This window comes from Dunckerocampus dactyliophorus, chromosome 1, assembly GCF_027744805.1.
Source record: "Dunckerocampus dactyliophorus isolate RoL2022-P2 chromosome 1, RoL_Ddac_1.1, whole genome shotgun sequence".
Classification (NCBI taxonomy): domain Eukaryota; kingdom Metazoa; phylum Chordata; class Actinopteri; order Syngnathiformes; family Syngnathidae; genus Dunckerocampus; species Dunckerocampus dactyliophorus.
Window position 1 is genome coordinate 44,881,371 of NC_072819.1, and position 22,886 is coordinate 44,904,256.

At 41.9% G+C, this 22,886-nt stretch overlaps 1 protein-coding gene across 2 annotated transcripts in view; it reads right to left on the minus strand.

Moving 5' to 3' along the window:
* plch2a (phospholipase C, eta 2a) overlaps positions 1-22,886 on the minus strand; it is a 154,872-nt gene that overhangs the window by 90,786 nt on the left and 41,200 nt on the right. The window contains exon 1 of one of the 2 annotated variants that reach the window (XM_054797610.1): positions 2,779-3,314. The exons of the other annotated variant lie outside the window; for it this stretch is intronic. Coding sequence (XP_054653585.1) covers positions 2,779-2,821 — 43 coding nt within the window. The 5' untranslated portion in view covers positions 2,822-3,314. Of the gene's footprint in view, positions 1-2,778; positions 3,315-22,886 lie in introns of those variants that run through there. 2 annotated transcript variants of the gene reach the window in all.

The window sequence follows — 22,886 nt, forward strand, 5'->3', positions numbered from 1 at the left end:
AGGATCTTGCCTTAGGGGCTTTTTAGTGAAACACCTATGAAGCATTCCAAAGCCATTATCATGATCATCAAATAGCCTCATCCACAATATGAGCCTTATTAAAGTGAAGCCACAGGAATACTCACGTCAGGGGACACAACCTATGACTGACAAAGGCGATGGAAGCTTATTCATTAAACAGCAGAAACATCCCAGTTTGTCTATCAGCACAATAGAGTTCTTAATATCATCCCGATGGTCTCCATCACAGTTGGCCTCCCTTGCAATATGGATCATGGTATGGCATCATCTACTCTGTTAACTGGCGTTGTCAATAATTGCAGCCAAATGCTGAAGCTACGGAGGAAGGCAGAAGGTGAATTTCAAAGATGGACCCTATAGATGATCAATAATTCTGCTGGCTCGTTGCTCAATGGCCTGTGAAGTGGTTTCTCATAAAATCCGACATGAGAGGTTAAGCCTGCCAGCTTTCTTTGGCGTAATGGCACTTGTCCGTTTACTTCTGCACTCCTGTATTTGACACAATATATCTACTGGTAATACAAAGGATGCGTTTGCTGTCCATGTCCCTCAGTGATACTCAATTCTTTAATACTCATAAGACCAAAAATCTGATTGGATAAGGGTGCTGACTTCATCAGTCACCTTTTAAACCAATCCTACGCAACCTCATTCAAATGCATGTGTGTCTGTTTTGTCACCTACGCCCCAGTGCCACAGTGATGTCATGTGTTCTTCAGGGTTGCATCTGTTGTGTGCGAGGCTGTCACATGTAGCATCTCTGTTGCCAACCTGGGTGTAAATTTAATGTTCAGCTGTATTTGTGCCTGCGAGTTGTTTTTGTGCTCAGGTTTATGCGCTATGTGACAAATTGGTCTACAGCAACACTATAGCAGCTGGGGGCTAGATGTTCACAGCAGAACCTAGAGCGCTACGGGACAACAGGAACTCCCCCTGCTCCCCAAATATTAAATTCACATTGACAATGCAGCCATAGGTGTTGTGCAAGCTGCTAAATTCTGAGCTGCTACCACACTTAGGGTCTTCATGTTCTCTATCAGTGTGCAAGGCAAATACACTCGGGTCACAATTTAGGAACATGCATCAATCAGGGTCAGTTTTGGAACCGTCACAGTAGTTTGTGAATTAATAACTGCCACATCAAGGACCTCCAACCTTTTGTCATTCTTGCCAAAATCAAACATTTCACAGTATAGTCGTCCCTCAGCACTTTGCGGTTCAAGTTTCGCGGGTTCACTCCATAATGCCCTTTCAAAAATGTATTAATGAATAAATCATGCTCGACCAGTCCAGGGTGGGCCCCGCCTCTCGCCCGAAGTCAGCTGGGATAGACTCCAGCATACCATCGACCATAGAGGAGAAGCGGCATAGAAGATGGATGGATGGAATAAATCATGCTGTTTTGTGGTTGAGCACGGCTTATTAGTACAAAAAAGCATGCACATTATATTTTAAGCATAAAAATGGCTTAATGAGCTAAAGTACAAATATAATGCATTATAACAAGATGCATTCAGTGGGTGAAACATCCAAGTGCCAGACTTGATCGCCCAAACAACAGTCAGCGCCTCGCCAGCCATGAACCTTACGACATGTCACTGGTATTGAAATCATAAGCCATCTTTGAGTAATCTTCAAGTATCATTTGAATATCTCATTGCCGGGCCAAAGGACCTGATTTTCGGTCATCAAGCTATGGTCGCCGTACTATAAAGGGCACCAGCTGGTTCTGTGTTGAAAGGCACAGACAGATCATGTAGCTTGAAACTACACTAAAACATGCAACAGAAGAGAGGCGCAATCTGACAGTGTGGGAAAAAAAACACTGCTGATCATTTTCTTCTTGTATTGAGCCCAATCACAATGCATTCTAACAAGGACAAGAAATAGATACTGCCTTGCGCTATTGTTTTACTGTATTCATTTTTTATAGTACAGCCTATACTGCATGTGCACTAATCATTATCTATGTTTATTAAATAGAACACACACTGTATTTAGTGCATGAAGTTTAGCCGGGGGGATAACTGACACGGCTGTAATCATGCACACCTCAGAGGAGCAGCAGTGCAGGCATTGTATAGATTTGTGAAAGTGTGATTATGGAGCTCTACCCTTCTTCTGTAGTTGCTCTGCTCCTGAGAGCCACAGTGATCCAACACTAATGACTCGCGCTATGGTTACTGGGGCTTGTGGGAATGCTTGCAAGCAGGAATGGAGGGGGCTGTAGGTGTGGTAAACCTTGATGGAGAAGTTGTGAAAGATGGGCGACTTCATTTTCCACTGATTCTTCTGCTGTTCTACTTTTTGGTTGCGTTTGATGCATCCTCTCCTGCCACAGCTGCCAAACCCAAAATGGGACTCGGGGAACTGACTTTTATGAGGAGTGTGTCAGCACTGAGTATTAAAACCTGGCTGGGCTTCACAACGTCTAAGTACCAACTTGAGTTCAACAAAAGAAAACAAAACTGCCAACAAAAGAGCCACAAAGTAGCAAACATGGAGAAAACTCTGTTAGAAACCCCAGCAGGAGCACAGCATCACAGTAGGCTGTGCTGCTATGAGTACACAACATAGCAGAAGCCAAAATAAGAGGTGAACTACAAGTGACGGGGAACCAGAGCTGGGAAGTAATGTGGCGATGCTACTTCTCGCATCACTCTCCTCTCCCACCTAGAACAAGAGTTTTGAGCTGGCCTACTTCTTAATAGCCGCATGTGAGAAAAGTGCCAATTGTGGGCTGTTTGCTTGTCTTACCTTGCTCACGGCTCAGGCTGCGAATATTGCTGGAATCGTCCATTGCTGTATTCCCACAAAGAGACAATGCCCCATGTGCTGCGAAAACAGGGACGGTGGAGCTTGCTTCACCCTAGCTACCATGTGGAAGGCTGCTGTGACAGGTACTGTCTCGCCCCGCGGGTGTCATTATCCAAGGTGAGACTGGAGATGGGTTTTTTGGGAGAACTCACCTGTCCTCCCCTCTTTCTATGCAACTATTCTCTCATGGTCTTTCCTCTCGTCTTGCATGCTGTCTAATTTAGCAGGGAAGACAATAGTGTGGTCTCACACTTCTGCCTCTCCAGCACAGAGTGGATGGTCTGTGTGTGTTTGTGTGTGTGCGTGGGGAGGGTTTGCCTGGAGAGCTTTGGAAGCGCGCTAAGAACAGTCAACCACTCACAGCTCTTGCAGTGAGGGGGAAGCGCTCGGTTCAACGCAGATCACCTGGGAGAGCGAGCGCTATTAGATGCACGAGGAAGGGAGGGAGGGAGAAGCGGGGAAGGAATAGAGGCGAAGGAGGAGGAGCAGGAGGAGTAAGGATGGGAGAGGAAATGGACCGAAATGCATCTGAGATAAAAGAGAGGAGAGGGAGAAGAGGGATGCCAGAAGCGCGAAAGAGGCAAGGTGGCTGTGATTTGCAAGTAAGGAAGAGCAGCGGTGTGTGGCACACATGTTTTATTCAACACGGAAGGATGCTGAGGCAGAGGAGCAGCCAAGCATGGATGGGTTTGTCCTAGCAGTCGGCCAAAAGAGACACAATAGGAAGGGCTAGCATGGCGAAGAACTCTGCTTCTATGACGATTGGGTTCATCGTGACAAAAAGCCTCCATAAAATTTTAGGAAAGACTACGACTAAGACTACAACTGGATATAGTTTCCTCACTGGAGTGTTAGTACATCTCTGTCTGCACGCATTTGCAGGCCGTCCCCCTTTTAGTACAACCGAAGCCTAAAAAAAGTAACAGCAGCAGCAGCCTCCTTTGTCACGCATTCTGACAACTTTGTTCCTCAGCATAGAGGGAGAGCAGATGAACATTCATGTATCTATAACACAGTCTGTTGATAAATTCTGATTTTTGTAACAAATACTAAGTCTTTTTTTTCATTGACCCCAAAAGCAAGCGAAAAAAGTACACTCACAAATCAAAAGTCTGTGTGCTAGGATCGGGTATAACTTCAAACATGAATTTGCTAAACATGTGACGTGTCCGTGCTGCTAATTTGCATAGAACAATACCAGGAAATAAGAATTCAGGGAAAGTGAGAAATGCATACAGTATTATTATAAATTGTAATTACTACAACTGACATAAACATTTACTCAACACAAATAGAAACACAACACTTGTTTTTGCTCCCATTTTTAATGAGCTGAACTGAAAGACCTAAAACTTTTTCTATGTACACAAAAGATCTCTTTCTCTGAAATATCCACAAATCAGTCTAAATCTCAGGAGCTGGTGTTGCGGCTCAAGTGTCCCATGGTGGTGGTGGGGTTATGGTATGGGTGACAAACACAGGTGCATGTTACTGATGACATTTTGAATGCACAGAGATATCATGACGAGATCCCGAGGCCCACTGTTGTGCCATTCATCTATGACCATCACCTCATGTTAAAGCTTGATGATGCACAGCTCCATGTTGCAAAGATCTGCACACAATTCCTGGAAGCTAAAAACTTGCTTGGCCAGCATAGTCACCAGACATGTCACTCATTGAACATGTTTTAGATGCTCTGGATCGCCGTACTGATACTGAGTGGTCTTCGAACCCCTCCCAATAAAATTAAACTGCGCATTTTGGAGTGGCCTTTTATTGTGGAATGTGCAATAATCGCGCAGTCTCATCAGCACCTTGATATGCCGCACCTTTGAGGTGGATAGGTTATTAATCATGAATGATAAATGCTCACTGACACAGATTTAGACAGATTTGTGGACAACATTTGAAAGAGATAGGCCTTTTTGTGTACATAGAAAAAGTGTTAGATCTGAAGAAAAATGGGAGCAAAAACGAATGTGTTGTGTGTGTATTCTCCAAAATGTCCTGGGAATAAACACGCCATCAGCATAAAATCAGAATCATAACATATGCTTCGTTTTTGTACTCAAGGTTTTGCATGTATTACAACATTGGCTGAAAAAAAGAACTATAAAAACCTGCCAGTGTGGTTTTGGAATTTTTGTTGACAATCTTTCATAGATCCACTACCCGCCCAGGTGGCCGGTGCAGCAGTCCATCCATCCATCCATCCATTTTCTATACCGCTTAATCCTCACTAGGGTCGCGGGCGCATGCTGGAGCCTATCCCAGCTGACTTCGGGCAAACGTCTCTGTCTCTAGCCACCATTTCCACAGTTAATGTCCGGCCCCCCATGCACCCTCCTATCAGTGGAGCTGGTGTGGAGAGACTTGGTGCACTGAGCTACACCCACCATCAGCAGAATATTCTAATATTGTAAGGTGCTCATTCAAAGAGCATTGATAAATGGTGGCCTTGTCAGATAGATGCATCATTCAATTAACGCATGCATTAGTGGTCAATGATGCCTTTAACCTGAAACGATTATCCTTTAAAGCTCCAACCTGCGGTTTCGTTATTAAATGCAGTGCAACAGAGCATTGCAAGCTCATTTATGAAGGCACTCAATTATCTTTGCAGAGTTGTGGGGTCATGGGAGAGCTATTTAAAGCCCTGCTACACCGCCAACAAACAAAATGTACAATATATTCATCAACTTCCAGCTAATGCATGAATAACACACCTTGTGAATTGTCTTACCTCATGCATGTTTTATAAGATCTTCAAATGCCGCTCTATGCCGCTTCTCAGTGGGATCCAGAAGCCTCCACTTGCACCAAAAATCACACTTCATTTATTTGACAGTGTATTTTCTGTCGGTGTGCAACACCTCCTGCTGCTTGAATGAGCTCTGAGAACATTACATGTCCACTACGTCACAATATCAGCGGGACCTGTGGGGCCTGATGGCATTTGTGACACAGTAAGAGGTTAGCTCAGAGCAAGTGTTCTGTGTGCACTGGTCAGTGGAAAGTATCCCTTTGTCTGCTAGGACTCCCTGAGCGATACTTATTTGAGGCAAGAGACTGAAGCAGAACTTTTTACTCGACCGTGGCTGCAAAATACAACCAAGTGCAGGTTAAATCGACATGAGTGGGTACATTTGGAGACAAAAACAAAAACCGGGAATAGACACAAGTAAAAGGAGAAGGCGACGCTACAAAATGACACTACTCAGTTGAGGGGGGTGGATAATGAAAATGTTAGTATCGACCCGATGCCAAGTAAATACAGGTTCAGTATCGATACCGATACTCTATTTACCCAAGAGATTGTTCAACATCAATCAATAATTTTGGGATTTTTGCCTTTAATATGTTGATCATGATTATAATCCACAAGAAAAATATTTTCTTTTTGAACGCTCGTGTCCAAGGACGTATTCACTGATTTTGTAAAGTCATTGGAACCTAAGCAACGCGAAACTCTGTGGATTAAAAACAAGGCTTTCTTTTAAAGCGCTATTGACATTCTCACCATGCAGTCACTGAGTTGTTATGAGATGAAATGGAGGAGAAACGTGAAGTTAATAACCACAGCTGGCCAGTTTTCTTATTAAAAATGTTAGTATTTTCAAAGGGGGTGTATGTTTGTGTATGTGTTTATAGGGTGCAGGTAGCCCGAGGCTAAAAGAAAAAGAAATGTGTGTTTAAACTCTGGAACGAGCGTCACATGGGTTCGAACAGGATTTTACTGATGAAATAAAATAACTGGATCTGTTCCGTGTGATCAATAATGGTGCAAAAGTCTTCGGTCACCATCGGATTTGTTTGTTGTCATGTTCACTTTTTCATTGTTGTCCTTTTTTTTGTGAGTAGGCTACTTCCTGGTTCATGGAGGACGGCAAACAGCCGGCGAGTGCCGTGATAATTCCGGTGGATGGACCATTCAACCGCTGCATCGTCACCTTCATCCACAACTTATATATAATATATTTTATTATTTTACATTTAATCCTGTTATTGGTGTCCGTCCAACTGTTTACCTTTTTATTGTGTCAAAATGTCACGACCTATGCACAGTTCTATTTACGCACGAACAAGGAGTAGCACACATGGAGTTGAGTTAGTGGGGACACATTCAAGGATTTGTCAGCATCCATCCATTTCTTATACTGCTTATAAATAGGGGGCAAAATTAGCTGACTTTAGAGACTTAAAGAGGTGGTCACAGAGCTCAGTAAATCTCTGCTGGAAGTATTTGAAACATCCCACCTCTTTTTAGGATTAGCGCAGACTAGCAAATGACACTGATTAAACTGGATGAGGAGAAACAGCCCCTCTACTTAAAAAGGGGAATAGGAGTGCTCATATTGATATGACCCATTTTAATAAAAAGTACTGCATTACAGTAAGGATTACTAATCCAAGACCTAACACTAACCATAACCCCGTAACCCAGGGGTCGGCAACCTTCAGCATCCAAAGAGCCATTTTGTCTCCTCTTCCAGTAAAAAAATACAGTTTGGAGCCGCAAAACATTGCACAGTTTATGAACTTGTAAAAGATGTCATCTTTTTAAAATGTTACCTGTTACATCAACAAATAGCGCATGTGTAGCCCTGCTCTGAAGTCATTTAAACACTGAACCCTGTAGGCCTTTTTGAATGGTTCCTGTGTTTGCTTAAATTAAAAACTAAATGTAGCCAACTAACATAACAAAGCTCATCAGAGTTCACATTCCTGCAAATGAGTGCTGTTTGCTCGATAGCGTTTATGCCTGCGCTGAATTGTCATCAATAATCGTTCTATTTGTCCCATCCTTGACTGACTTTGCAGACGGAGGCATTCTTTCATTCTTTCAGTCATTTCTTGTTTATGTTTTATTTGGTTGAATAGATGCTCTGATATTTTTACAAGCGATTATTTCATGTATTCTCCATCTGTGAACGGCTTCCCCCTCCTTCCGATCCAACTTGGCCATTTTCTCGCTAAATCTGGCGACTTTCCAAACCCTCTTGGTCACTTGTTTTCCCAAAAGCGACAAATAGCGACAAATGTAGGGACTGATATTTGGAGACGTAAAGGGGAAAGGGGTCCGCCCCTCCTCGCATGCAGCTCCCGCTGTCTCCCTCTCCCCGAGTCACCACCCCGGTGATTGCCGTGTCACGGCTATTCTCTCGTTAATTATATAGTTATATAATTATAGTTATATAGTTATATATACAATTACTGTATATAGTTATACTTTACTGTGCAGTAACTCGCTTCAGACTTAACTCAAAACTCCCTCACCTTTTTCCTCTCCAGTGAGACTCACTGCCCACACCAGCATGCATCCCCCTTCCTTGCTCACCCAACCAGCAGTCACAACGCAATCTAGATGCATTCAGGGACTTGCGGTGAGTCAGGTAGTTCACATTCTTTCCAAAAATGCACATTTCCCCTCCAGAATAAATGATTTTAACTCAATATTTGGTCTATTTGGAGTATACTCACCATGATTATGTGCTTCAATATATACTGTATGTAATACATACTCTATGAATATATATCATGCACTGTATTTGATATGCATCCATTTTCCTGTGCATTATCATTAAGCAAGCACTCGTGGAGTACTGTAGTAGGTAACGATACAGCAAATGCTTTATTTCTCCGTCAACATATCAGAAAAGTAAATCAATACAGTCGTCCTTCGCCACACCGTGGTTCAATTTTGCGGCTTCACTCCATCACAGTTTTTCTAAAAAAGATAATAAATAAATCGTGCTGTTTCATGGTTGAATGCGGCCTATTATTACTTTTAAAATACGCATATTTTTAGGCATATTGTGGATTTTCTCTTGCTTAAATTCATTTTCAAGCATAAAAATGGCTAAATTAACTAAAATACCAACATAAGAAGACACAGTCAGACTCAGTCAAGACGTACCACTGACAATTAACCACGATAAACAAGGGGTCACTGTATAATTATACAGTAAAATGCTTTTTAAAAATGTGAACGGTAGAAAGATTAGAGCGGTGCCGTCCATATGCATCTTGTCATGGAAGGGGAATGTGCATGCGAATTTCCCTGAACACACAAGGACCAGTCTGGATGGAATGTGACCACAGGCGCCATGTTTCTCCCCGTTCTCCCTCTCTTTCAGTGTGGGCATGTGTGTGTGTGCGTGCGTGTGTGTGTGTGTGTGTGTGTGTGTGTGGTTACTGTGGCCTGATAACTGGCTGATAGGCAAATCTGTCAAACACATTTCAAGTGGCGTGGACCAGAAATGTGACAGCTGTATTAGACATTGAAATATGTTTAATATGTTTGGACAGCTACGTACACATTTCATGCCCTGATTGTACACCTTGTGTAAGCATGCATTGGCTGCCAACATATGTTTGCATGCAGATTTATTCCATTCAAATCTAGATACCCAGGTTTACGATACGATTCAAAAACGATATATTTTAAAAACAGAACGATGCGATGCGGTGTACAAACGACACGATTCCATCCGATTCAACTGTTACTTGTTTGCTGATGTAGCTATTAATTGTACATTATAAATTATCTGAAAGTTGCCTTCTTACAGTATTTCTAATGTGTAAAAGAGCACATGATATCCCCAAGCATGCTGTAAGGCACTGGCAAAAATAAAGCCAACAGAATAACATGTCAAATGTTGATATTGTTTATACACAGACCAAAATAAGACTTGCTGAATGAACATAATTTTCTTTGATGGGATCAATGTTTTACATCCTGTATTTTATATCTATTTTTTTCCATCCATCCATCCATTTTCTATACCGCTTCATCCTCATTAGGGTCGCGGGGCATGCTGGAGCCTATCCCAGCTGACTTCGGGCGACAGGCGGGGTACACCCTGGACAGCCAATCGCAGGGCACATATAGACAAACAACCATTCACACTCACATTCATACCTATGGACAATTTAGAGTCGCCAATTAACCTCACCTGCATGTTTTTGGGAATGTGGGAGGAAGCCGGAGTGCCCGGAGAAAACCCACGCGCACACGGGGAGAACATGCAAACTCCACACAGAAATGCCCAGGGGAGAATCGAACACAGGTCTTCCCGATCTCCAGGCTGTTCCTGTATTGGCCAAGGTGCTAACCGCTAGACCACCGCGCGGCCCTATCTATTTTTTTATACCTGTCAAATTTGGATTTGTAACATTTAAGTTTTAACATGTCTTGATGTTGCTAGAAATTGGAAGTGGAGCCACCAAACTAACTTTTGTTGCATACTGCGTGCGATGACAATAAACATCAATCTATCTGTCCATGTCAAATCGAACCAAGAAATAACACAAGTCTAAACCTTCAGTCCAATGAATCATACAAAACAAACAAATATTGCAAATCCCCATTAAATCATGACACAGATAAGTAAATAGAACTACAGTCAAACCTGTCTTAGCGGCCACCTTTATAGAAGGGCCACCTGCCTATAGCAGCCACTGAAAAATCCCCCGCAGCAAATTTACATGTTATAGACCCTGTGTATAGCAGTCACCTGTCCAACGCGGCCAGCGGCCACCCATTTTGTCTCCCTTGGTCAATATCTGACTGCATATAGCGGCCAAATTACCAACTCAAGTAAAAGCTTCATGCACGAAAAAGTTTTGTTTTTCAATCAATGAAGCCGTCGTGTGTAGACTTTAATAACTGAGTCCTAGCTCAGTCACAATCATTCACAAGATCCACAGAAACTGTCAGTTGTTCCACATAAAAAAGCCGTCTTCTTTTGAGCTTGCTATTTCCTGGTCAAACATGTAACTTTAAGAGCATTTGCACCAAAACATTACCGCAAATTAGGCTGGGAACAGGACGTGCTCCCAGCGACGCTACAATAAAAAAAAAAAACATACGCTAGCATGCATGCGGCAGCGGGAGCAAAACTGAGTTCGGTTGTACTTAATTAAAGTATTTTAGAATGTACTCACGTTATTTTTCATCAATCCTCATCTACAAATCCATCAAAGTCCTCATCTTCTGTATTCGACACAAAAAAAAGCCGTCTTCTTTTCGGTTCGCTACTAGTCTGTTAACTTGTCGGTGTTATTCAGCTCCGAAGCAAAGAAGGAAACTTCTCCTGTTTCTTCTGCCAACTTTATTTATTGAACGCGGCCACCAGACAGCAGCTCAGAACACACACATCTCTCAGCATCATCTCTCCTTCCTGCTTGCCCACAAGGCAAAGGTTAAACAAGCCCCACTACATAGCTGTCCAGCCAATGCCTGTAAGAAATGACACCGTTTATTTCCTGGTGTGCACTGGTCAATACAGTAATGCCGCTTGTTGTGGGGAAGGAGAGACTCACGTCGCCGATGCACTTTAATGGCTTTATTAACAGCGGAGAACACTGCAGGACTTTACATCCACGCCAACATAAACACACTTCCCAACTCTCTCGAAACTCACAGCTAGCACTGAGCCTAGCTCTCCTGCTCGGGACGCCCACCGTCACTTCCCGTCACTTCCTGATGAACTAAAGCTGTAACACTCTGCCTTAAATTGTATTTATTTTAAATTGTATTTAAGGCCTAGGCTACCAGCACTTATTCGTTCGCTGACGAAGCTCTTCGGATGAGGAGCGAAACGTCCGACACCTTCTTCACAGAAGTACAGATGACGTCTTAAGAAGCCTTTCCCTCGATGGACAACTCCTGTACGACTGAGAGCCAACACAGACGCATACTCGCCTCTGTTGGTCTGGCTGGTCAAGTTTTGCACCCTTCTGAAATTAATCGAAAGGCGGTCCAGACTTCGGCGTTCAAACGCCGACTAGCTAGCCGGCATGTCGTCCCTAGCGTTCTCATCTTCAGACATGGCAAGTTGTGGAGCATACGCGACAATCCTTTCACCGGCAGACACTGTTAACCGATTGCTTCTCTCGCGATACCCGGTGCATGTCTCCACAATCGATTCATCTAAACATTCATGGCTGATTATTATCGATTTACCGGCGCATCGGAATCGTTCGCTCCCCAAACCGGATACATACAGTCGCATCGGCTTATCGTTCACAACCTTAGAATGACACACACAACAGAAGCTTCTTTCTGCACCAGTCCGATGTGTTGTTTTTGCGTAATCAATTAAGCTGTTCTTCACACACATCACTGGTGTCTTTGTGGGCTTCAAAACCTGCATTTACGCTTCAGTATGTACAATGTTTGCCCGAAAAAAACAGAAGAGTTGAGAATTTAAGAACTAAATGCCTTAAACTGAATCACTAAACCTTGAAATATGACTCCAGCGATGATTACTTCGCTGGGTTTTTTCACTTGTGCAGTCATGAAAAAGCAGGATTAAAAACCTACTTACCAGGAGAGGTGTAGTGATTGTAAGACAATGAATTAAATCCCCTCGTGGATTAAACTGGCACTTTGACAAATGGTACCACCAGTAAATTGCTGCTCTTAAGTGATCGTAACACATACTACCGCAATGCCCTGCACTTGTGATTGCCTGCCTGGTGTGGAAGCATTATTTTAATTTCACCCACTGCCGAGAGGCATATAATTATTATATTCCCACTAAAAAGAGTCTGCAACAGCAACAATCTACTGCCCAATCATCAGCAGTTAATAGGCACCACTTCACTAGGAACTGACAGATATAGTTAAAGCTAGCACACATTCCCCCCCCCCCCCCAAATAAATAAATAAATAAATAATACCTGAACTGTGTGTAAATCACATCATCATGAAGGAGAGCACTTAACTCACAACAAGGACTGCAGTCTCCACCCAAAAAGGAGACTGGCTGGCTCTTTCAGGACCATGGACAGTACTGTAGGTCATAGCTGCATGGACCAGCCTCATTCAAATGAAGAAATATTTACTATTATTATACATGAACTATTTCCCGTTTTACTCTTTTTTGAGGGATAACAAGGTGGATGCTCCCCACTTATGTGAAAGTTTGACTTTTTAACACATGAAGGATGTCAGGGTGGAAGTCCTAAATACAGTAGCTGACCAGGGGAGTCATGTTGAAAAATGAAAAAAAAAAGAATAATGGTAACATTAAATAAATATTACTATTGAACTGTATTATAAATGTATTTTCTTTATGAATCCAATTGTTTTTAACAGTTTCTTCAGGAAAAATCGCAGATTTCCTGATGAAATACAGGGCAGAAACCAAAGATGAGGCTGCCTCGAGCGTCTCCTCTCAGCTTAGTACGCAACCCCAGCCTACCGTCTGAGTGCATTCAGTGAGTGCACTGAGTTGGCTCGTAACGCCTTTCAGTTTCTGTTTGTCAGCATGCCGCCAATAGTATAATGTTGCAGAAACATTTCCTAGAACTTTCTACAGCCTGTGTAATGTCTAAAATGCAAGTGTGTCATCGTTACTCCTGCTCATCGGCCAATAAAATACAGAGAAATGTCATACGGGAGTACTCACTTCATCCTGAAGGGATGCGGTGTGCGTAAGCTAGAAGGTGCTTGTCACTGTCGTCCTTCCATAGAGAGGAAAAAGCCTGCTTTTTTTTTTTAGAGCAGCAAGTCGAATATTACGGATATTTTTGTCATCTGTTGAATGAATGAATGAATTTGACTGCCAAGATGGAGGCTTATATATACGAGCTCACCAGAAGGTGATCAGTGTTTTACAACAAAGTATCTGAACTTCTTGGAGAAGGATAATGGAAATGTATTTCATATACAAATAAAAGGTAAAACCACAAATGTTTTGCAGTTAATACAATGAATAAATACATGGATATAAGAGGTATTTGAATTTTTTGTCTTATTTTCTTCTTTTTTGATATCCTCTTAATGAGCAACCTGTATTAATTAGCACAGGAGTCAGCGCCTCACCAGCCATGAACTTCACTGCAGCTGACATATTTTGTATTAAAGGAGACTAAAGGCTCTGTAATGCTCCAGCGTCACGGCACCAGCGGAAGCAGTTCTCCAAAAATAATGGAACCTCACATTAGCGCCGATGCAGACCACAGAGCTGGGATCGGTTGTTCGCTTTTAGTCCAGAATTTCAAGTTTTTTCCTCCCGTCAAAGCCCATCCACCAAAAACCCCGGAGCAAACTGAAGAGCATCTTAGCAAGGAAATTTGTAAATATGAACACCTTTAAAATACTTTTTCTGCCCATCACAAGGATTGCCAGATGTCGTTCAGTTCATGGAGGGAAATCACCAAAAAATTCAGCGCTAGAGGTGCGCGAATACCAGAGGAAGTGAAAAAACCTGTGGGACAATGAAGTTCGCTGCCCCTTGTAGTGCAGTGAAACTATGTTTTTAACCTATTTTTCAGCGGAATAGAATTGTAGGTCATGGGCTCACTCCGCTCCAAAGAGCATAACAGGATCAAGACATTGTAAAGAGGGCCAGCGTAGCGACTACACTACACTAAAGCATAAAAAACATTTACACACTTCAACACAGCAGGATTAGACTTCCCAACTTGTGTTATAAATATTTTCAGGGTGTAATTTGTACTAAGATGTTTGTGATTATTTAACAATAAATATATCTGCGTATGACATACGTATATATAAATATGATAAGTAGAGTAGTAGTAGAAAATAATAAATGCCCCTCTCACTGCCCTGATTAGATGTTGAGCAATAAATCAGGGACACTCACACACACACACACACACACACACACAATGTCTAGCAGGGAATGTTGGCCATGCATATGATTTAATCTTGAGGAAATTCTGGCAGACTTTATTTGAAAGATCACACTGCAGCTCTGCTGGCTTTGCCTAAAATGCAATACTGTAGGACAGAGGATGGCGGCATTTGTCATTTTTAGTCTTTTTTTTCCTACAGTCAAAACCTGATGACCTGACTATACCCAAATGTTGCCAGGCTTAAGAAAATATTGACATGAATGGAAAAAATACAATATAATATAATATAAGATAATATTATAATATAATATAGCAATATTACTAGCCTTCCAGCAAACTGGTTGAAATTCCCTCCAGTTACAAATTCCACTGAGGCGTACAGCATCGCGAGTTTACAATCCGTACAGCAGGGGTCGGCACTCCTGCCAACAGTGGCACCTCTTGGCAGCAGCAAAGGGTTGCAGAACCCGGCTGCATGAGGATGTATAAAGATTATCCAGCTTTATATTCAGCGTTTGTATTTTTGGGCCCCCAGAATTATGTAACATCTTGTAACACTGAAGCGTTGAACCACAGTGTTATGCTAATGTGTGTGTATCTTTAGATAAGGCATTTGAATAATGCACCTTGGGATAAAATGAAGTTGCGCCGAGAGAAGCATCTATATTATTCAACATAACTGGCAACCTTGAGATCAAAAGATGACTTTGAAAAACGTGCTAAAGTTTGACAAAGAAGTATGATGCAAACAAGTATGAGGCCACACTCCTGTTGGTTAGTTTCTTGAATGGCACGATAAAGCTACTCATGTTGTTTGTAGGATACTTTAGTGAGAGATGTCAATAAAAAATGTCAGGAACCAAAAGCAGGGTTTCGTTTTAGGTGGGAGCATGAAAAGTGCTGTACGACTTCCGTTCCTAGACTCTGATGTACGGTAAGTCGAGTTTTGGTGTATTATATTATATTATCACACCTAAATTAACTCCTAAATCACTCATATTGTACACAGAACACATGAACAACATATAAAATAAAGGAATAAAGCACTAAATACAAGATTTAAATGAAACAGTAATTAAAAGGAAACCATTTCTTACTTTAATATCTGTTGTTTTCTTGCACGCTGAGGGGGTCTTACAAGGAGTGAGGGAGGATGTCCTCCTTATTTGGGAGGAGACATCTCAATAATGAGACCACTACGTTGCTTATGCTGTTATCACTGTCCATTTCATAGCAGCAGATCCTTCTACATGTTCAACGATACGATCTTTATCCTTCATGATGGTTGCTGTTTCAACAGCTTGGACCGGGCATGCGAGCAGTGTTAGCATGTTAGTGTTAGTGTTCAGCATCTTACGATGTATAATTGCAAGTTTACTGTCACTTTTGTTTACGCGCTGCCACCAGACGAGTCTGCCTCACTGTCTTGGGAGTCATAATGGAGATTAAACAAAAAGAACAAAAGTGACGTCCTTCCTTTCAGTGTAGCGACACTACTACTTGTTACCGTGCCAGGCCACCAATATATTCATCCGCCTATGTATTACTCCACCGCGTGTACGTAACTAGTTATCTTTTTCTGTTTGTACAGTATTAATAATTGATGGCAGTGCGTATTTAGCCACGAAATGGTGAAACTCAGCACAAAGTAAAACCGAGGACCACCTGTACAGACGTATGGTAGTAGTCGTAAGGTTCAACTACCGGTCATGTCAAAATGAGAGTCGCCACTGCACACAAATTTCAGTTCAAAGCGACTGCGAGCTTGTGCTTTGTGGCCGCCAAGAGGCAACAAAAAAGCAGTCGTATGAACAGAACCGTACCACACGCCACGCTTCTGCTGAGTGATTTCGGCAAGAGACAACGACTGTTTGTCAAGCTGTTTACAGATTCATCCATTCACAATCCCACCATTTTGCCTATGCCTTGAGGCTTCCGATCGGTGGACCATTCCTGGAATACCCCCGCAGGAGACATCCACTAAAGATGACCGCACAAACTCAGCTGGTTCCCCTCTCCCCAGATCTCTCCACACTGCAAAGAAATCTCATTTCAGCTGCTTGGACCTATGACTATTTCCAAACGGTGACAACAACACTTTTGACCGCAGTCGAGGGCGGGAATGTAGATCGACTGGTAAAATGAGAGCTTTCGATGAAGTGACCCCATTAATGTGGACCTTGGACCAATCCGTCTGTCGGTTTCACACTCCACTCCTTCCTTCACTCTTGAACAAGACCCCAATATACTTAAACTCCTCCACCCAAGGCACGACCTGAGGTTCTACTGATCGCCGGACTCTCCTCTTCAAGGCTTGTGAATAGGCTTTCACATAGAGGCTGAGGAGTGTGATCTCCTTGTAGTTGGAATACACCCTCCACAGAACAGTTTCTATCAGTTTTCCCGGCTGCATAACTGAAGTATACCATCTGTTGTGTTAGATCAAGATTGTACATCCTCAAATCAACAGTGTACAGTCTGAATCTGTGGACTCACGTCCCACTTTAGACGTCACTACTAATCCGCACTACTCACCCATCACGACACAAGCACCAGCTCGGATCAATTGTCCCGCTACTGAACTGCACAACAGGCCACCCATAGGCCAAGAGGTTTCATCGTTCCCTCTTTATTGTTTGTAGTTCAATACACTCTGGTGCTGTAGATTCAACTTGATGCTCAAATGTTTATCAGATCTCTAACCCAAACCACAGAAGAGGTAACTGCCTCACAAACATTTATTGGACCCATCCTTACAATGTACTTTTCCCTTTTCATGTGTCAGTACTTTTGCTTTGTTTCCACCAAGGGGCACATTTCAGTTCTCCATTTTATGGCCATGGTACAGTAAACAAGTGGCAGGGATATCTTGCATTTAGCGTTATTCTGCGTATGACAAGAAAGAAACACTTTGAAGAGAACAGGTGATATCATAGTTTCTAAATCCCTTGAGATAACATCTGAGTTGAAATAGTGATGTCTAGCACTGGGCTGTAGCTACTCCAACCACAATGGTTAGTACGCTGGTGGAAATTAGCATAATCATTCATGTTAATCGCTAACCAATCAGATTTCCTTGTAGCAAATGAACGCATGGCATCACATTATGTAATAATTAGGGCTGTCAAATGATTAACATTTTTAACCAGATTAATCACAGCTGGCAAACTAATTAATCATGATTAATCACAATTTGCAACCATGTCTGAAATATGCTCATTTTTTATTGTATTGTATTGTAAGAAAGATAAATGACAGGACAAGATGATATATATTTTCATGTTTTAACAGCTCCAAATTAACTGAAAGTTTAAATCAAGCTAAAAAAAATAGCACACGCAATCTATTTACCCAACACTGGTTTCTTTAGTAGTCGCATAACATTTGAAACACACTGTAACTGTGTTATTTTGTGCAATGTGGGGTTGCGTTCAAAGACACGTCATTTAGACGAGACGTTACTGAACTTGAATTCTCGTTTTGTGTGTGTTTTGTGGGATTTCCGCGCATACTTTGCTTTGCTTCTTCCCAGTCCTTTTGGTCATGTGGAACTGTGAAATGATTCATGAGATGTTTTCCATTGTAACCTGCATGCAGGTTCAAATAAAATCAAACCAAACCAAACCAAACCAATACTTACATGGAGAAAATTGTACTTCCGCGTTAAGAGCTACAAAGCGAGTGATAAGAATATTCACTTATTTATATTATTTGTATTTCTCTTTGTTTAGACCACAAATACATAACAAAGACGTTGTTGTGATTTTCGGAGTGGCCGTGAATGCATCTCGCTCGGATGTATGATTAAAACCTTCTTAAAACAAATTAAATCAAACTGGACCAAATTAAAGGGAATCCAAATATTACCTAAATAATAAAACAATGCAAGTGAACATCAATCCAGTGAATAGTGTAAACGTAAACCTGAACAAAAGCTACCAAACCAAGTCAAAATTGGGAGGAGGACGGACAGAATGCTCCCAGTCTGGAGAAGGAGAGACTGATTAGTTGCCAGCTGGGTCTGAAATCACCTATGATGTTCTGGCCGCCACAGGTGCTGTTGGTTGGGTGGGTGACCTGCAGCACCTGTCCTCCAAGAGGACCCTAGGGGGCCGTAGCACTATCGTCCAGTGACAATGAGGAAGTGTCATTCCAATGACAAAGGGACTAGACAAGTGTTGTTTGTGAGTTGGAGATACATACTGTATATGGTGTTGGAATTGCACTGCTGTTGATGTGTTCAGGTCAGAATAAAGTTCCAAAAGAGCGTCAGGCTCTGTGACTCAGTGAGGATGCTACACTGTGCCTCCGTCTGCTATCATAACAAAGAGGCGTGGCTTGCCACAATGCACATGCGTTAATGACGTTAAAGAATTTAACATACTTAATGAAATATATTATTTCCTGCCTTTAACGTGCTATTTGTGCTATTCCCGAGTAATCATGGTGCGTTATGTCAAATTGAATACATTTTCAACTTGTTATGTTACAACACCGCATTTTCTAATAATCTGCAGTATTTTGTAATCGAATTCTGGAACGCATTTCGTAATAAACTTTGCCACATTTTCTAATAAAAACGTACAGCGTCCACATTCCGAAATCACTTTTGCAATGTGTAACTCGTTATTACAAAACAAGAATTTTAAGAATTTTATCACAAAATACGACAGATTATCAGAAACTGTGGTGTTATTACATAATGAAGTGAACATTTATTACGCAACATTTACATAATCTACCACTATTACGTAATGTGGCATTAGAGGAGCCAAAGCAGAATTTGATTTGCCGTTTGACTTGAAAAGTAGCAGCTGTACCATTACACCACCAGGGACAACAGGTGAGTAGGTCAATTCTGTCAGTTTATTCTCTTTTTCTGTCGCATGCTGAGTGTGGAGTCACATTAGCTATCTCTTTTTTTCTCTCCTGCCTGGGGCTGACTTGGCGCTCTGTGTCTCACAGCAGCCATGCGCATCCTTTCCACATTTGCCAAGAGTGGGGCCCCCCCCATGGATCGTGGGGCCCTACGCACAGCACGTGTCCTGCATGTAGGGAGGGGCGGCTTTTGGAGCTATTATGATTATGATTAGAATGAACTGGCTGAGAAGTCATACTGTACGGTCTGGTAAATTTAAGTCGCAACACCACAACATGGCGTACTGTACTGTCACAGCCACCGTGACTGTATAAAATACTGCATACTACTTAAGTTCAATTCAACAGAAGGTGAAAGAGAGACAGAGCGTAGTGGTTCACTTTGAAGCTCGGTTGACCAAGTGCTCCCTCTATTGCACTGCAATAAATGCTGCAGACATGGTTGGTCTCCGACTGAAAATCCCATCAACTCACTCCTCTTGCTGAAGATGACATGTCTGTGCTAGTATGTCTGGAAGTGTGTGAGAAATGACATAAACAGAACGAAAAGATCAAGAGTTATTGTTCTGGTGGAGTTTACCATCAAAAAGACACACTCGCAGTCACACTTTTTTTTTTAGAAGGCATCCAAGCGTGTCCTCTCACAGCAGCTCATTAGATGGAAGACGATATTTTCTCATGTATGACGAGAGAAGTTTCAGAACTGCACAAATTTCTCAACAGTCTGAACCGGATACTGAATTTGAATCATTCTTGCCTGGAAAAAAAATAAAGTAACATTATAAATGGGAAATACACCTCGTTGATGCCCGCACTAGCCATTTCCTGTCACATATTCTCATTATAATTGTACTGAACTATGCGTCTCCAGGACTGGGAAACCACAACCACATATGCAAAAAAAAGCCTTTGTCTTATCCACTATGCAGAATATCGCATATAGAGTGGTGGTGGGCGTGACGGGTTCTGGTGGGCTCTGCTTGTGTACAAGTCTTTTCATGGTCTTGCGCCAAAGTACATCTCTGACATGTCAGAACCACATAAACCGTCTCGGGCTCTGAGAAGCGCAGGGAGTGGTCTCCTGCGGGTGCCCAGAGACGGTGAAGCGGTGTTTCAGTTTTATGCTGGCAAAATGTGGACCAGTCTACCAGAGGATGTGCGACAATCCCACAAACATGTTCACATGCAGGCTGGAAACGCTTCTATTCAACTGTGCAAATGACAACTCAAAAGTATTTTCTCTGCACGCTTCATTTGTATTTTTTTTGGTTTTATGGAATGATTTATAGAATTGTATTTAGTGAATGATTTTATCTGAATATGCAATGATTTTATGAAGTCATTTTACCCTTCTTTTCTGTAAAGCACTTTGAATTACCTTGTGTATGAATCGTGCTCATCAAACAAACTTGCCTCGCCATGGGTCAGGCGATGGCAAGTGAAGATTGATCACATTCATTTGAATGATTTTACATGCTCATTAGCAGCTTAATTTGATTGTCCAAGATCAGCCAATGACAACAAATGAACAGATGATACGACGACAGACTTTCACTGTGTCCTGCTAATCACTTACGACAACAGACACTATACATATTATTCTTGTTTGCGGGAAATGTGAATGAAATCGGTGAGTTGTCTCAGTAATAACATCTCAACAAACTTTTACCCGTGACGTGTCGTGAGGTCCACGGCTGGTGAGGCACTGATTCCTTAGGATATAAAATAAATTATTGTGTATAAACCGCTATTTTTTTTTTCAACTTTGAACCCTATGGTTTATATATTGCCAAGTTCTAATCTCATGGCATCTCCTTTACTTCAGAAGTACTACTAATTGACTCACTGCTCGTGAGTCAGTGAGGAAACGGTAGCTCTTTCTTTGGCAGGAGCCAATCACGAGCTATCGACGAGCTTGTCAACCAATTGGAAATCTCAGGAGGTCAGTATATATAACAGTATGACAATATAACAGTCTGACTCACGGTGTCATCTTACAAAGAACACTAAACTCACAGCAACGTAACACTCACAAGGTATACCTGAGGAATGTACAGTACATACATGTACCAATACCAGTTTAAAATGGAAAAAAAACAACTCTTTTAAAGTTGACCAATAATGCATTGCGTCTGAGCAATGCAGTCATTGGGGTGTTGCAATGACGTCAGCCTCCCTCTGGGTTCCTCTGGCTCCTCTGGTTAAAAGAGACAGCATTGTAGCGCCATCCATTTTCTATGTTGCTTGTCCTCCAATTAAATGCTTTGCTCAAACAAAACGCATTGTGGGAAAACCTTTTTTTTAAACTCGTATTGGTACATGTTTGTATACTTATTAGGTATATCTTTTGAGTGTTAAGTTGCTGTGTGATGAGTTTAGTGCTGTATGTAAGAGGACACTGTGAGTCATACTGGTATGTTGAGTAATGACCTCCTGCAATTTACAATGGGTTGATAAGCTTGTCGTGAGTTTCTTCATAGCTCATCATTGGCTCCTGTCAAATTAAAAGCTGCCTGGTCCTCATGGACTCGTGTGCGCCACAATATGCTAGTTTATGACGTGACACGTGCAGCTTATACACTGGTGCGGTTTATATATGTACAAATCTGCATCTACCATCCAGTGCGCTCAGTGAAGTGCACTCAGAAGGGCGGCTCACCTTGCGCACTTAAGCCGAGAGGATTCGCCACAGCCTCATCTCAGCTTTCTGCCCTGTATTTGATAAGGAAATGTGCCAATTCAGCCATTTTTACTTAGGAAAATGTTAAAAACTATTGGAATCATACAGAAAATGCATTTATAATACAGTTCAACGGAGGCTCTGCTTCACCTGACTCACCTGAAAGCACGTCCCTGACTATTACCTATTACAACAACACACACGCACACACACACAAACACAGAAACCAATCCATATGCAGATTTTCATACAGCTGGCTGGAAATGACATAATTCATCCTTCCATTATAAATTAATCAATATGTTAATGCAGTGGGTTTCTAATAATCTTGGTGTATCCCAGCATGCATTGGAAAGAGAGTTTTGGTTTCAAGCCAGATAAAAACTTTGATCTCATCATATTAGTATGAACAGAAACACATTACCACAGCAAACACAGTAATTGAGTCAGAATTCCAATTTAAATGATATGATATCATCATCACTCGACATTCAGACTTTCTTAGCTGTCAGGTTTTGTACGTTCTCCATGTAAAAACATGATGGATAACTTATATCATTTCCTAATGATGTGGAACATGAAGGAGAACACAATAACAATTGCGTGTTTTACTCTGACGTGGTCTGGGTAACAAACTACAGTGTTTTGAGTTTCATACAATGTAGGCTGGGGACCAGCTCAGATGAAATGGTATCTTCCCTTTTGGGTACAGCTCTGTGTCAGCTGACATCCACTTCTCCTCCCCTGGTGTCCATTGATTTCTTTTTCATCATGGAGAACTCAACAGAGACCATTTCCCGGTCTTGAGAAAGAGAAGACAGCAGTGACAAAAGCTGACCTCCTGACATCAATTTGGGGCCCTGGCTGGGGGTTCAAT